We start from the raw sequence: 17075 nt of genomic DNA, 5'->3' as shown, positions 1-17075 counted from the left end.
TGGGCACGTTCGTCTTCCGCCTGTACCATGGATTATATCAAAGAAAGAGGAGAAGCAGGTAAAGCAGGCCATCACCACTTTACGTACTCCCACTGGATGCATGAGATCATTGAAGGGAGCCTTTACAACCACTAAGAAAAGAGGCGTTGAGCAACGTCTATATGGGTTGAAGTCCCATGATTGGCACAAGATACTTCAAGTAAGTGTTTTGCAAGTCTTGTACGTTGAAATTAAATTTTGTAATGCCATAAACCATACATACATGTGCTCTTATGTGCTGAAAAAATGTATTTATAAGATGGGCGAGCTTGTGAGGTATGTAAAACCCATGTCAGATCACCCTTCATTATACCTTGCAAAATGAACGTGCATGAGGTATAACATACTATTTATTTATTTTTCAGATATGTTAGTTCCAAAGCGATTGATCCAGCCACGTTGGATGATGCGCGTGTTATGGCAGTGGAGGTGGTTTATTTGGTAGAGGAGACTTTTCTGCAAACCATTCTCACAAGTCAACTACATCTCATTGTGCATTTAGTGGACGAAATCGCTTTATGTGGTACTGTGCATGCACGTTGGATGTTCTTCCTAGAGCGCTTCATGAAGACCTTAAAAGACTTTGTGAGGCAAAGTGCAAGGCTTGAAGGAAGCATGGCCGAGGGTTGGTTGATACAAGAGTCTCTTGTATATATTTCAGAATTTCTTGGTCAGGTGGACAGCTCTTTGCCACGACTATGGAGAAATGAAGAGGACTTGAGGATGACCTCTATTGTGCCTCAAGGAAAAGGATAGAGTAAAGTAATTGACAGAACATTGATTGATGATCTCAATTTCACTTGTATCCTTAATAGTGATGTGATGAGGAGATGGGTTACAAGATATGAGGATGCAAAGACAAAAAGGCAAGCAGAAAGAGCTCTCTTTTGGAGGCAACATGGCTCTCGTAAGGCGTACCCTAGGCGTCTAGCAACACTTCCGAATGATATCCATGTTGATTGGTTGCATGAGGAAATGGAGAGAGCAGAGAGCGACGAGGGGCTGCATATCACGGTGAAAGAATGGGAGTATGCACGAGGATGAATGTTAAAGGTACATAGAACTAATGTTTTGCATTAGTTGTAAGTGATTTGCTTTTAATATTTATTCACATTGCTTACACAAATATTGCTTCTATTTTGGTCCAGTGCACTATGTTCAATGCTATATGGTGTGAAGGCAAGCATTTTCGAACACAAAGAATTGATGAAAAGAGAAATACACAAGATTGCAGTGTCATTAGTAGCTTTGAGGGAGCTAATGGAAAAATGGATGATTATTGTGGCATAATCTAAGACATATTTAGGCTTGACTTTCGTCGCTTCTTTGTGTATGTTTTGGATGTCAAATGGCAAATGAACGTGGTGGAAAAAGGGCCTGATGCAACGATAAAACGCCATGCAAGTGGCTATGTAACTATTGACTCTACAAAGTTTTGGCAAACAAAGAAAGATAGGCTCGTATTGCCACAACAATGTGAGCAGGTATGCATTTTTTTACTAATGTGTTTCATGTACATATATATCTGAGCTCGTGTACCCCTTGACTTTTGATATGCTAATTAATTACTATAGTATGTGTATTTGAGCAGGTTATCTATCTACCAATGGTGCATGACATTAAATGGTGGTACGTCATCCCTATTGTACCACGTTCCAAAGTGATGTATAATACATTCACTGATATGGAGCATATGGAGGATGTAACAAGCCGCAATGAAGATGATGTCGAACATGCCAATGAAGATGTTGTGATCGATGATCAAGAAATAAGAGATGATCATGATAATGAGGATGAGCGTGCCATTTCTCATGATCATGAGAATGACCCTACCATTGAGGATGATGGTGATGTTGATGAGGATGATCAAGACATCGATACCATTATCAATGGAGTACAGAATATCGATAGTGGAATAAATTTAATCGTAGCCTTACAAATTGATCAAACGGATATTGATGTTGATCGTTTGGCAAGGATGGATCTTATTGAAGATGAGATCGAATCCGTCAAACTGTATCGTTCTAAATTGATGACATTTCTATTGTATGTGTTGTCTTTTAATTATCATCTCATATGCATGATTTATTTTTGAATATATTTCATTGTTGTAAATGCATGTAGTGGGATTGTGTAATGATGTATACTGTAATGTACTATGAGATGGTTTAAAGAAAATAGTTCTTAATTTTGTAAAGGAATTCAGTTTTTCTTCAGTTTTTCTTTACCATGCGTGTATTAATGCGTGTATAGCAGCGTGTATTGATGCATGTAAACGTGTATAGCAACATGTATTGATGCATGTATTATTGCGTGTATATAAACGCGTTTATACACGCGTTGATAAATGCAAATATACACGCAAATTTAAATGCCAAAATACATGCGCCCGATTCTATTCAAATACATGCACGACCATACACGCGCTCGTAATTTATCGCGTGTATGAAACGCGTGTATGGCAGCATTGTCTTGTAGTGAGACTCCCCAAGACAAGCCACGTGTGCCAAAAACCCTCAAGAAAAAGATTGGAACTTACCCAAACCGAGTTGAGGAGATTGAACAAGTGCAACACTTAAGAGGTTTGGTGGAAGAAACACAAAGAGAACTAGAGCCAAACCATAGAAGAATCAAAATTCCAGACACAGTGTTTCCTACACAAGTTCAGCCTCATAGGAGCCATAAACCATTAGCTATACCTAGTATCATTCGGGAAGAAAGTGAGGATAGGACATCAGGAAGTGGGCAACCACCCTTCTTGCTTGAAAGAATGTTTAGTGAGGGAATACCTGACCCCATCGAAGAGGAAGTGATTCCATCTTCACCAGTCCCTAGCCAGGGACCGATATCTCGAAAAGTACCATTGAATGTGTCCAAGCTAATGGATTTCATGTCCTTTGAAATCAGAACCACGATCATATCCAAGTTATACGGAGATCTTGAGCTATTCTTAGCTCTTCGGGCATTTCTCAATGGAGAACTGAAGGCGGGGTTACCACAATTTGCAAATATGGATAGACCCGACACGCTTCAAGATGAAGGGGAACATTGGGATCTACAACCCAACCTAGATGAAGACTCGGTCGTTGAAATACCTGTTAACAAGTTAGGACAGTACTTTGAAAGTGACGAATCTAATGCAACCCTCCCCATTACTACCAAGGGATTAACTCTAAAGGGAATCCTTGATGGTGGTGCTGGGTGAGCATTGTGACTAAAAACTGTTGGGAATCTATGGGAAGACCTCACCTTGAAGTCACAAACATAGTGGTTAAGATAGCAAACGGAACTATTGCTAAACCTTTTGGAATGTTAAGGGACCTTAAGATCAAGGTTCTGGGATACAAGGTAAGACATACCTTCATCGTAATGGATTTCTCTAAGCATCCTATGTACTCATATCAAATGATCTTAGGATGTCCTTTCATGAGGGAAGCACAAATGGTGCATGATTAGTCAAAAAACCATGTCTACCTACAATTCCAGGACTCCGTCATTCGAGTTGATCTTGAGAATGGTCGCGCGCATCCTTTAGGAAGCAAGGTTATCATCGATAATCGATCGGATACCACTATTCACTTCGCCCCATTAAGGTATTGCTATACATGCAAAAAGAGACTGATGATGGGAAAGATTCTCCTTATATGGATGTCCTACCGGGTATGATTGAGTCGGATAACATGGATTGGGTACACCTAGCGGCAACCGTAGACACATGGGGAAATAGAGGCACAAGTTGGGTAACACCTGCTGAGGGGCAAGATATGCCACCGTTAGTTCCAATAAACATGATAGGTGTTATGCACTTAACTCCTGATGGTGGCGAGAAAGTTCAAACTCCCTTGACACTGACAGTAACAAAGACTCTGACCAATGCAACTCTGAGTCGTCTGAATCTCAAGAAGAAACTGACTCTGAGCCTAATGGGGGGGATAAATCAAATATTCACCCAAGTGTGGAAGCAAGGTGCTCAAGGCCTAGGACAGTGACCTCCTGCAGTTCATCCGAGAGTGAGGGGGGCAAGTGAAGATTGACCAAGTGAGTCCGAATCTGATAGAAACAAAAATCAAAAACTTGGTAAGAAGAAAACGAGACATAAGCGCCAGTGCTATCGAGCTAATGTACGAACTGCAATAAACAAAGAGAGATCCACTGCAGAATGGCTTAGTTATGTAGGAGCCATTGATGCTCATAGGAAGTTAGCGGATAATTGGGGACAATACCTCCAAAGTGTCATGTGGTATATTCCGTAACCTCATGACATCCCAATTAGAAATCGAAGAGAAACCAAAACTAAGTCGTACTGCGAGAAGGCGGCAAAACCAAGAGTTAGCTCAGCAACAAAAGGAGGCAGAATTAAAAGAAAAAAGCCTGGCACAACAAGAACCAGTAGACTTACACCCCGCACCCGAGCATTTCAAATCATTTACCACAGGGGAACGTAAAGTGGTCTACACAAAAGCCCAACGAACGTGCGCCTACCAATGGGAGTAGCGGTGTCTACGATGGCCCGACGATAGTTAAGGAACTAGCAGATCTAGGTGAGGAGTCTAACCCAGTTTTTATTGCTCAAGACTTCACCCAGACGGAGGAAGCTACACTCAAGAAGCTTCTTAAGGAATTCAAAGACATATTTTCTTAAGGAATTCAAAGACATATTTTCTTGGACATATCATGATATGAAGGGTGTTCCACCCTCTGTAGTGCAACACACGATTCCAATGATTAGCACTGCTAAAGCAGTCCAGCAACATCCCTACCCAATGAATCCTAAGTATGCAAAGATTGTACAAGAGGAAATTGAAAAGCTTGTAAAATGTGGATTCATATACCCTATTGAGCACTCAGAATGGGTTTCTCCGATAGTCATTGTACCAAAGAAGAATTGGAAACTAAGAGTGTGCGTTGATCTCAAAAAGGTTAATGCAGCCACTCGAAGGGATCATTATCCCTTGCCGTATTCTGAACATGTGCTTGAAAGAGTTGCAAGCAAGGAGGCATATAGCTTTTTAGATGGGTACTCTGGTTACAATCAGATCATAATTGCAGTAGAGGACCAAGCTAAAACAACATTTATTACAGAGTTTGGAGTGTTCGCCTTTCGTGTCATGGCTTTTGGCTTGACCAATGTACTTACAACATTCCAACGATTGATAAACACAGCCTTTAAGGAATATCTAAGGGACTTTTGTGAAGCTTTCTTGGGTGATCTTTGTGTTCATTCCTCTTGGGATGAGCATTTGATGTGTTTACGAAAAATATTTGAAAGGTGTAGATTATATCGTATCTCCTTGAATCCTTTCAAATGCCAATTCTGGGTTAAACACGGAGTTCTCTTAGGGCATATAGTCTCCAAAAATGGGATTTCCACCGACGAGAGTAAAATCAAGGTCATTCTGGAATTGCCCCCATCCACCAACTATAAGGGAGTCCAACGCTTTATGGGCCATGTTGGTTATTATCGAAGGTTTATTTTATTCTTTGCCGAGATAGCTCGACCATTGTATAAGCTTCTCATCGAGTTTATTTGGACCGAAGATTGTGACCGTGCATATGAGCTATTAAAGAAGGCCTTGACGAGTGCTCCAATCTTGCGAATGCCTAACTGGGATTTAATCTTCCATGTGCATATTGATGCATCAAACTTTGCTATTGGGTGTGTGTTAACTCAACCTGGAGAACACAAACTAGACTACCCCATTAGCTTTGCCAGTCTCGCCAGTTGAATGATGCTGAGATGAACTACTCTACTACGGAGCGAGAAGGGTTGGCAATGATATATGCACTAAGGAAATTTCATTATTACCTCCTTGTCACCAAGTTTGTTTTCTATGTGGATCATCAAGCATTGTTGTATCTAGTAAACAAACCATGCTCCACAGGAAGAATCACACGATGACTATTGATTCTTCTTGAGTTTGATTTCATTGTTGTTGTGAGACCTAGCAAAAAACATGTCATGGCTGATCATTTATCTTGCATACCTAATGGTGAGGCTCCTATGGGAGTTGATGATGACTGACACTTCCTTGTTCATGGTGGAGACAATGCCTAAATGGAGTGAGAAGATTGTTAACTTTTTGGTTAATGGCTTTCCACCCAAGGAGCTTCATAAAGATCTAGCTCGAAAGCTGATCAAGGAATGTGAACCCTATTACCTGATATCCAGGACTCTTTATAAAAGTGGAAAGGATGACGTTCTTAGGCGTTGTGCCCGAGAGGATGAGTATCTATACATTTTGCAAGAGGCACATATGGGCGTAGCCGGTGGTCACTTCTCAAGAGACTTAACTGTGCAAAAGATCTTACAATCAGAGTATTGGTGGCCCACTATGTTCCAAGATGCATCACTTTTTGTGAAGGGTGTTGAACTACAGATAGAATACCTAATAGTTACCTAATAGTTGCTTAGTCGGATATATGTATCTTTGCTGGGTCGGATCTCAGAGAGTCGGAATTCTACTCAGTCGGATTTTGCTGGGTCGGATCTCAGAGAGTCAGAGTTCTACTCAGTCGGAATTCTACTCAGTCGGATTATTGATCAGTCGGAGTTTGTTATGATCTGGTTAGTCGGATATCATCTGTTAGTGTCTTGTGACATTCTAGTTACAACCGTCTAAACTGTGTGAAGTCGCCTATTTATAGGGGCTTTGTAGTCGTCTTTTACAAGAACAACAAGAAGAAGAGAAGAAGGAGAAAGCAATGTATGATTCATCTTGATCAATCAAACATGGTTTTTCAGTTCTGTTCTGTTATTCTTTATCTTGTTTAGCAAATCTCTGTTCAATCCGTGTTCTCTATGGAGGAAGATGTTTGTGTTTAGTCTGATGTGGGAATTGAAGTTAGTGTTACCTAATGGGGGTGTCTTTGCTATGTCAGAAGTAGTTAGTTGTGTTGTGTTTGTAGAACCCCAAACACATTGGCGATCCCGCTGGTCCCGTTCTGTTACGAGAAGGGAAATGAATGTCAGAGGGGGACAGAAGAGTAGGAAGGGTTTACTATACCAGGGCTCAGGCCCGAATTGGTAACCCTGACCCGTTTCATTATGCTGACGAGGGTGAAGATGATCAGGAACACCAAATCCCTGAAGAAATTGTTGTAGGCCAAGGGGGGGAAAGTTCAGTTGCACCAGAGAGGAGGCTAGTGGGGGGACTTCTAGGCGCCCTAATCCTGACAGGAAGGTCTGCAGGAGTTAGAAGGAGTCTTCAGTTCAACCCATTAAGGGGGGCTACCAGGCAAAGACCTAGGAAACCACCTCAGCCAAATCCGATGGCTCAACAACTACCCAACCCTAGGGTGAAAGCAGCTAAATTCAGTGGAGGATCTAAGGAGGATGCTGATTGTCATGTAGCTCAGTTTGAGACAAAATGGGAAGCAAATGGGTATACTGTGTTGTACAATGATGCAGTTAAATTGCAGCAATTTGTAGCAACTCTAGAAGGGAAGGCCATGAGTTGGTTTAGCCAATATGGGATACCACACTTCCCAACATATGATGATCTTAGAACCGCCTTTTTACAGAGATTCAGGAGGGAAAAGACTCCCACAGACATTTTAAGAAAACTCCGAGACATCAGACAGAAGAAGATGCTTGTAGACGACTATGCTCAGAAATTCAAAATTCTGGTTGAAAGGTTACAAGGAAATGAGAGACCCACCAATGAGATGCTGGCCGGTTATTTTCTGAAAGGATTGAGAAGTGGGCTGAAAAATGCAGTGGCTAGCATTGATATTGCAGGTGGAATTAATGATTTGGTAATTGCAGCAGCTAGAGTAGAGAAAAGACTTGGAAGCGGCAAGGGTAAACACACCAGAAAGAATGATTCGGATTCAGATGACCAGCCAGAGTCAGCATCAGATTCTGAGCAGGAGGATTCAGAAGTAGGATCCGACAGTGAGGAAGAAGAGGTGAAGACAAAGAAAAAGCACAAGACCAAAGCAAAGCAATCCAAAGAGGAGGATTTGGTAAGTAAATTGAGAAAGATAGGTTATTCTGTTGCCGCACCAAAAGAAAAGAAGTTCTGTGAAATTTGTGACAAGGATGGGCATACGACAACTTTATGTTGGTATAATCCCAAGAACAGGGGTCAGACTACACCTTGTGCAGGAAGAGGCAGGGGTGAGGTTGCAGCAAACCAGGCTGCTCCAACTAGGGGCAGAGGAGTATTTCAGAGAGCAAGATCTGATAGACCACCATGGAGGGAACAGGAAAACAATGAAGGAAGACAGGCAAGAGTCATGCCTTGTGTTTTTTGTTCAGCACCAGATCATTGGATAGGGCCAGGATGTGCCTTATGGGTGAAACATAGAGAAGAAAGAGGTGTCCCAGTGCTTAGGTACAATCAGAATAACCAGCAGGGGCAGCAGCAACCACAGAATCAACCAGCAGCTCAAGCAAATGTAATCATGATTCAATTAGAGGATGAACAGGAACAGGTAGAGCAAGGTCCAAACATACAAGAGCAGCAAAGTAAAGAGCATATTGAGGATATTGAGGTATTGGCTGTTACCAGGTCTAAACAGAAAGGACCAATTGATTGGAAGGAACAAAAAGGCATCAGGGACCAGGTACAAAGAAGAATTTTGAAGAATCAGGACAAGCAAGAAGAATCGGAGTTGGAGGATGAAGAAGAGTTAGTTCTGCATCAGTCAGAAAGCCATGTGAAGATGAAGGATGAAAGGGACAAAGATTGGTTTGAGGTACTCATAAATTCTCCCTTGCAATTGTCATTAGATCAGTTGTTAGCTTTGGTTCCAGCATTTAAGGAAAGATTGCTTAAAAGACTTCAGGATCAGAATCAGGAAGAGTCTGAGTTCTTGCCAGGTCAAGAGATTGAAGGGACAGTGTTCAGACAGTTGCTGGAACAGCAAACAGAGATTGCTACCAAGGAACAGATGGAACAAGAGCAAAAGGAGGCAGGAGAGATGGCTGTAAGGATTTATGACAAGAAGTATGGCACGTCCAGTCGGGTTAAAGAAGATGATCTTAAGGAACTGAATTTGGGTACAGATGCAGCACCAAGGATGGTGAAAGTAAGTGTGCAGGTGGAAGGACAATTTTTGGAGGATCTTTTGCAGTTGTTACAGGACTATATAGATGTCTTTGCTTGGGAGTATTCTCAGGTGAAGGGTATAGATCCTGCATTACATCAGCATCGGATTAATTTAAGAACAGATGCAGTTCCAGTGGTGCAGCAAAGGTATAGGATGAATCCGAATTTTGCATTACAGGTGAAGGAAGAAATAGATAAGTTGTTAGCAGTAGGGTTCATTAAACCTGTGAGCCAGGTGACATGGTTATCTCCAATAATTGTGGTGCCTAAGAAAAATGGGAAGCTGAGAGTATGTGTTGATTACAGGAAACTCAATGCAGCAACCATAACAGATCCTTTTCCAATGCCATTTTGTGATGCAGTGTTAGATGCTGTAGCAGGTCATGAAATGTATAGCTTTCTGGATGGCTTTTCAGGTTACAATCAGATTAGTGTTGCTGAGGAGGATCAGCATAAAACTGCTTTCATTACTGAGTTTGGTGCATATGATTTTACTGTCATGAGTTTTGGTTTGAAAAATGGACCACCATCCTTCAATTATGTGGCACATAAGGTTTTTGAGCCACACTTACAAGACTTCATGAGAGTATTTGTTGATGATTTCTCTGTTTTTGGTAAGAAGGACTTACATTTGATGCATCTGAAGTTGTGTTTGGAGAGGTGTAGGCAGTTCAGACTGGCCTTGAACCCTTACAAGAGTGTGATTGCTGTGAAGAGTGGGATTTTGTTGGGTCATGTGATCTCACAGGAAGGCATGGCAATTGATGTGAAGAAGGTTGAGGCTATTCAAACAGCAAAGTCTCCTACTAATGTGAAGGAAGTAATGAGGTTTGTGGGTCAGATTAAATGGCATGCCAGGTACCTCAGATATTTAGCCAATATTTGTGCACCATTGACACATTTAACTAAGAAGGATGTGCCTTTTGTGTGGGCTGAGCCTCAAGAGAAGGCATTTCAATTGTTGAAGAAGATGGTAGCTGTTGCACCAGTTTTGCAGCCACCAGATTGGACTCTACCTTTCCATATTTTTGTTGATGCCTCAGATGTAGCATTAGGGGCAATTCTGATGCAGGAGAGGGTGAAAGGATGGTACAGGCCAGTATTTTATGCCAGTCGGATATTATCATCTGCAGAAAGGAATTATGCTGTGACTGAAAGAGAAGCTTTGGGAAAAGAGCATGCTATTGCTGATTACTTTAGCAGGTTGGAAACTGGAGAAGCACCAAGTGGGGTGGATGATGATCTACCAGATGCCCCATTGTTAGAAGATCAGGTGGAAGTACCTATTATCAATTTAAGTGTACAAACATTAAGTCAGAGTGAGCAGCCAGTGGAGACTTCAGTGGAAGATAAATCAGCAGAGATGACTGAGGTTTTGAAGGAGGTTCCAGTTGTTGAAGGGATGCAGGCTGAGCAGCAAAGTGATGTAGTACCTGACATTTGAAGAAGCAGCATCAAATTTTGTCATGTGGCTGGTCTTTTCTGATCAAGGGATTGTGAATTCAAGTCCAATTTCCTTGAAATCAACCACCGGGCTGTGCCATGTGTTGAACTACAGATAGAATACCTAATAGTTACCTAATAGTTGCTTAGTCGGATATATGTATCTTTGCTGGGTCGGATCTCAGAGAGTCGAAATTCTACTCAGTCGGATTTTGCTGGGTCGGATCTCAGAGAGTCAGAGTTCTACTCAGTCGGAATTCTACTCAGTCGGATTATTGATCAGTCGGAGTTTGTTATGATCTGGTTAGTCGGATATCATCTGTTAGTGTCTTGTGACATTCTAGTTACAACCGTCTAAACTGTCTGAAGTCGCCTATTTATAGGGGCTTTGTAGTCGTCTTTTACAAGAACAACAAGAAGAAGAGAAGAAGGAGAAAGCAATGTATGATTCATCTTGATCAATCAAACATGGTATTTCAGTTCTGTTCTGTTATTCTTTATCTTGTTTAGCAAATCTCTGTTCAATCCGTGTTCTCTATGGAGGAAGATGTTTGTGTTTAGTCTGATGTGGGAATTGAAGTTAGTGTTACCTAATGGGGGTGTCTTTGCTGTGTCAGAAGTAGTTAGTTGTGTTGTGTTTGTAGAACCCCAAACAAAGGGTTGCGATGATGAATGCCAACGATACACAAGAAACCCCACGGAAAGATCAGATGCCCCTACACCCAATTAAAGTAAACCAACCATTTGAAAAGTGGGGTTTAGACTTTGTAGGTCCGATTAGCCCAGCGGCCCGCAACACACAATCTTGCTATATTATTGTGGCCACTGACTATATGACCAAATGGGCTGAAGCGAAAGCGACACATAAGGCAGATGCAAGGACAACAGCCAAGTTCCTCTTTGAAAATATAATCACACGCTTTGGTTGTCCTTTTGAACTTGTGAGCGACAATGGTACGCATTTTATAAATGAAGTGATTGAGGAGCTCAGAACAAATTTCATGATATCCCATCATAAATCTACCCCTTATTATCCGCAAGCGAATGGCCAAGCCGAGAGTACCAACAAGACCTTTATATCTAATCTGACGAAAACTGTTGAGGCTCATCGCACGGATTGGGATCTAAAGCTTACGACAACTCTATGGGCCTATCGCACTGCGTACAAAGTGGCTACACTATTTGCACACCATTCAAAATGGTATATGGCCAAGAAGCAGTCATGCCATGGGAATTCGTCATTTCTAGTCTTCATGTTGCTACTCAAGAGGGTTGGGATGGTAATCCCTTAGTAGAGCATCTGTATATCCTTGAGCGGCTAAATGAAGAAAGACAATTGGCTGTGTACAATGCCCTTGTGGAGAAGGATAGAAGGAAAAAATGGTTTGATCGCCACCTGAAAGACAAGGACATCAAGGTTGGGGATAAAGTCCTCATGTATGGAGTGCATAACGAAAAGAAGAAGCTCAAATATGCTGGTAAGGGACCGTATAGAGTATGTGAAATTACCCCGCAAGGTACCATCCGAGTGGAGACTCTCGACGGAGTTGAAACCATTGGATTCCTTAATGGGAGTAAATTCAAAAGATACTATGACCCCCTGAGCCAAGAGGAGTTACATGCAATCCATCAGAAGAAGGCAGCTAAAGAACAAGCTCAGCTTAAGAAGATACAAGCAAGAATTGAAGCCAAAGAATGTCAACAGCATGCTAGGCGCCAACGAGAAGCCAACTTGGGGATTACGCAAGTATTTTTCGAGGAGGTAGAGGAGGATTCACTAGAATCTGACCTGCCTCTAAGATACCCAATTGAGTTACAGAGTCCTTATGGCGGGGAGGTGCTGTATAATGTATTATTGGATACAGGAGCTCAACACAATTTGCTATCAGATGGCGTGTGGTGTCAAATTGGAAAACCACCTTTATCCAAGAGTGCTATCCAAGTTAAAGGAATCAACAAGAAGAAAACCCATGTCTCAAGAATTCTGCACACTCCGGTTGCCTATGACAAGGGGACCGTAATTCAAAGCTTTTTGGTTATGTCTACTGGTACCATGGAGGGGACTGTAAACTTAGGGTGCAAATGGATGTTAGCCACCAAGTGCAATATTGATTGGGCAACCAGGCGAGTTACAATGCAAGAACCCCTGACCGCTCAAAATCCCGCACCTAAGTCATCAACTCTAGACAAAATGCCAAATAACGAAAAATCACAAAGTCCAGTGGGAAAACCATCTTTGATTGTTTGCCACCCCTCTAACCCTTTAACACCAAGAGTGGAAACAAGCAGTGTGGTCTCCAAGGCTCCACTTACTATGCCAAAAAGTACATACAAATGGGTCCCAAAAGCTTCGTTAACAGCTACTTCCCCTGCTCAATCTCATTCAAACAAGAAGCCTCGTAGAAGGAAAGCAGCTACCCACCCGAGAAAGGGCAATGTAACATCACGATGGATCCCTAAAAATTTATTAGTAGCCCAAGGGTACTGCGAGGGGATAACCAGATTTGGGTCCCTACACATAAGCTGAATCCCTCTACATCACCTATAAAACCTTGCAAACCAAATGTTGCCACCCCAACGACAATTCAAGACCGTGGTAAGGGAAAGGTAACATAGTGCTCTGCACCACTTCTTCCAGAGCTAGTTTGGATTCCCAAACGATATCAATCAATACCACCTAGCTCAGGAAGGGGGGAGCCACATGAAGCTTCTAGCTCCTCATGCCAGGCACACGTTGATATAGAAGTTTCTTCATGCTCTACACCTACTCTTGTCAACACCCAACAAGAGACCGCCGATGATTCTATGTCTCCCCTTGTAAAAGTATCATCGGAAACCATTTCCTCCATTCGTTCATGGGAGCGTACACTACCATCTCTGCAATTTGATGTGGCCACAAGGGTCATAAAAAGCTATCTGCCCACATCACCACCTATGACCCGCTGGACAAATTGGTTCCAAGAGGTTGCAACATCATTGCAAAAAATATGATCTACCCATGGAAAGGGGGAGCATGTACTCACGCTCGACATTCTAATGCTTCCTCCCTAACCTTCTCCCCTGACCATGTAATTGCCAAATTCAAGGGGATGTATATATATAGCTTCATACATAAAAAAGAAAAGAAAAGAAAAACAAAAAATAGTAAAAAGAGCAAGAGCACATTAAGAGAAGAAATATCCGTATACAATCAGGAACTAGATTGACCTGTCATAAACCTACTGATGCTATATCTGTGTTTGCAGATATGGCAGATGCACGATCATTACACACTTCATCCACTCCCACATTTGGTGAGAGGTATCATCTGTACCTTTCTCAGATATTTCACATGTGCTATCCTCTAATTAAAACCGAATTGGATCATATAGATGTACCAAAGAGGAAAATGTTGAGGAATTAGAATGGCTAATATGCCTATTGACCATGACTGACCCCTACTCCGTAGAGGACATATCCCCGATAGCCCAAGACTTTCCTTTTCCACAAGATGACTATCCTCGCATGGTTACATTCTTGATGAGTTTATGTGGATGGGAAAACGAAAATGATATATCTGACGACGATGAATGGACAGATGAAACTCATGGCACTACTGAAGCTGACTTTATTTATTTGGATAATGCAGATAGAGGCTTAGCCTTAGGGCTAGAGCCAGGACTCTACAACATCCTCTTACCATATCCTCAGTAGTAGTGTGGTGACTGGTAGGTAGGTTAGTGTTTTCAAGTTGTTTCTAGTTTGGAGTCCTTAAACGAGTCTTTAATTTTTCACACTGATGTGCCTCTCGAGGTATAGTGCTTGTTAGTTGATTGTACAGGTTGAAAAGTTTGAGGTGGCTTTGCTTCCAAGTCCTGAGACTGCCGCAACGTTCATCCAAATATATCTACATCAAATTGCAAGCTGTCTTGTCAAATCAAGGAGATCTCCAATTTCAGGTGTAATTCTTCCATGGCCACTCTCTTTAATTTTTATTGTTCGATTAATTGCATGAACTATAATGCATGACCACATGGAAATTGTCAAAGCAATACTTAGTTTTTGAAGTTGCCTGACGTGTTAGTGTAAATCATTAATGAGTTTAACCTCATTGGATATATTCTTGAGAATGCATGCAGTCTTTAGTTAACCTTGGAATACGATTGTCTTAGGTCTGGGTCAAAACCATCTTAATGTTTGACACTTGGCCATGTGTGTGTTGACCTCTAAGACATAGCTTTTACCCGTTGGTCAAAAGGATGTAAGAACACATTATAGTTTAGGAGCGAAGATCAAAAGAAATAAAGCTATTTTAAAAAAAAGCCTACAATAAATAGCAATGCAAGTAAAAAAAAGCCTACAATAAATAGCAATGCAAGTCTATTATGTGCTCTAATGTTGGCTTATCGCTTTATTGATACTTGGTAGGCGAGGAGTATTCTACTCCACACCGATGCCCTGGGTTGATAGGGGGTCGCCTTGCCTAAGGTGAACTAATAGATTCCTAGACAATGCCTTGTGTTAAACATGATACCAGGATCGATGTTAGTTTTGCCTTAGGGAGGTCGCCATTGTGTGTAAAAATGTCACGTGCATAAAGAAATAAAGACAAAAGGCTCTTGTAACTCTGATGTTTCTTATGTCCCTAGGCTCGTGGTATTAACTTGTTCTTAGAGCAGACACATTGTGATGGTAATTTTCCATGACTTAGGCCAGTTATAGACCTTGATTAACCTTTGACACCTTGCTAACTCTTGATTTAATTTCAATATTTTTAAACTCTTGTTAGTTTGCTATGCCAGCTCATTCATGTGACCCCTTAAACTAAGTTCTCATGGCAACATCCATTGTGGTCTAACATGCTTGAATTTACTACACTTTGTATCTTTTGAATTCTAGCATACTTTCACTCTACTTCCCTGTTTTGCAGACGGTCTACCACAACAAACCCTATTGAGCTTACCATACCATAGATTCCAAGGACGGAATCTACATCAGGAAAGGGGGCATGTTAACCTATGAGACGGACACTGAGACGTACTATGTTTTACGTCATGTAATTAATTTAAGTATTCTGAGTTATGGGCCGGGCTTGTCGGCACCATATGTAAAGGATAAAGGGATTGGGTGATCGTCGATGAGAGGCGCACCTTGAATATCAGCAAGATAAGGGTTAGGATCGACCGGACATGTATGGGCGTCCACGTGTGAACGTCTAAGTCACCTATAAGAGTCAAATGTAACCCTAAAACTCTCATTCTCAATGTGTTGAATACAAAGTGTGCTCTTGCTTATCTTCTCGGTTCCCTTCTCCTATGTATGTGTGTGTGAGAGAGAGAGAGAGAGAGCGATCGAGCATTGTGTGGCAGCACGGTGGTGGCAAGGCGGTAGAGCGGCGACGGCGGCTCCTTCTTCACTGCGACGGCGGCTCCTTCTTCACTGCAACGTGAGAATCCTTCACGACGGCGGTTTGAGCGGTGAGTGACACACCTTTGCTGTCTGTTTGAGCTTGCTAGTTTCTAGTTGTATACTTGCAGCCAAATTAGTGCAAATTGCACAAGAAATGATGAGAACAATACAGGAAAGCCCGTGCTTGGAATACTCTGAAGGAAATTTGGACAGGATAAGCCTGTTCAAGAAGAAAGAAGAAATTGTAGTAGGCAGGAAGCCGGTCTCTACAATGAAAGAGCAACCGGAGGAAGGACAAAAAAATTCCAACTGGAGCCAACTACAACATAGAGCAGCAGAACCGTCACACAAGGTTCAAAGTAGAAGAAGAAAATATGGAGAACACCTAGAATGGAAAACTGAAAAGGGGATGTTGGGAAATAGAGAAAGAAGCAAATTAGGAAGAAGAAAGAACATGTAGAGGTCAGGATGAGCCCACTAGCAAGGAGAAAGGCACCAGTTCTAGAAAGGAGTATGACTTATGGGAGGATCTCAACAAGATGAAATTGAATATCATGCTGGATCAACTGCTGAATCTAGTTCCCAACTATAAACATAATTTGCTATAGGCCATAACACCAGATGAAAAACTGGTATAAATGTCTTTGTGTAACATACCTTCAAGATTAACCGCGTTATGATTAAAAATAATCTTAAGTTTTGGATACTACAGATGTTAGTAATGAATTCCAGGTTTTCAGTAGTTTTTCAAAAGTGTTAAATTAAGTGAAAATTTAAGTTTGAGTTTTTTATTAGTTAATATGCTCAAAAGTAGCCTTTAAGTGTGTATATGGACATGCAAATTGAAATTTGACAAAAAGGAAAACGTGAACTATTTTTGGAGTCAACTTTCACATATAGCTAATTTTGGCAATTCCGCCCATGTGGGGTTGTAGACTGCACATGTTTTGGTAATTTTAAGTACCCACATGACTAGTTTCTGATAAACTGTGTGCAAAATTATACTTGTTACATGTTGTAGCCCTGATAGTAGAGCTGAGAGGATTGCCAAATCTATAAACAGCACTTTCACAACTTCTAGAGAGTAGACATGGATTCCCAATCAATCATGACATCTTCAAATATATCGAGAAAGTAAAACTCTCTTTTTAT

At 41.5% G+C, this 17075-nt stretch overlaps 1 protein-coding gene across 1 annotated transcript; it reads left to right on the top strand.

Moving 5' to 3' along the window:
* The first annotated feature begins 1292 nt into the window (after positions 1-1292).
* LOC147624134 (uncharacterized) lies at positions 1293-16383 on the top strand. Its single transcript, XM_086820029.1, has 3 exons — positions 1293-1523; positions 1631-2006; positions 16052-16383. Exons 1-3 carry the CDS (start codon positions 1395-1397, stop codon positions 16381-16383), a joined length of 837 nt encoding a protein of 278 aa, XP_086676155.1. The 5' UTR covers positions 1293-1394.
* Positions 16384-17075: the final 692 nt, after the last annotated feature.

The sequence above is a fragment of the Cibotium barometz genome, chromosome 25, assembly GCF_041138505.1.
Source record: "Cibotium barometz isolate CiBa-2024 chromosome 25, ASM4113850v1, whole genome shotgun sequence".
In the NCBI taxonomy this organism is placed as follows: domain Eukaryota; kingdom Viridiplantae; phylum Streptophyta; class Polypodiopsida; order Cyatheales; family Cibotiaceae; genus Cibotium; species Cibotium barometz.
The sequence above is the reverse complement of the archived record's forward strand: the minus strand, read 5'-3'. Positions and strand labels throughout refer to the sequence as shown.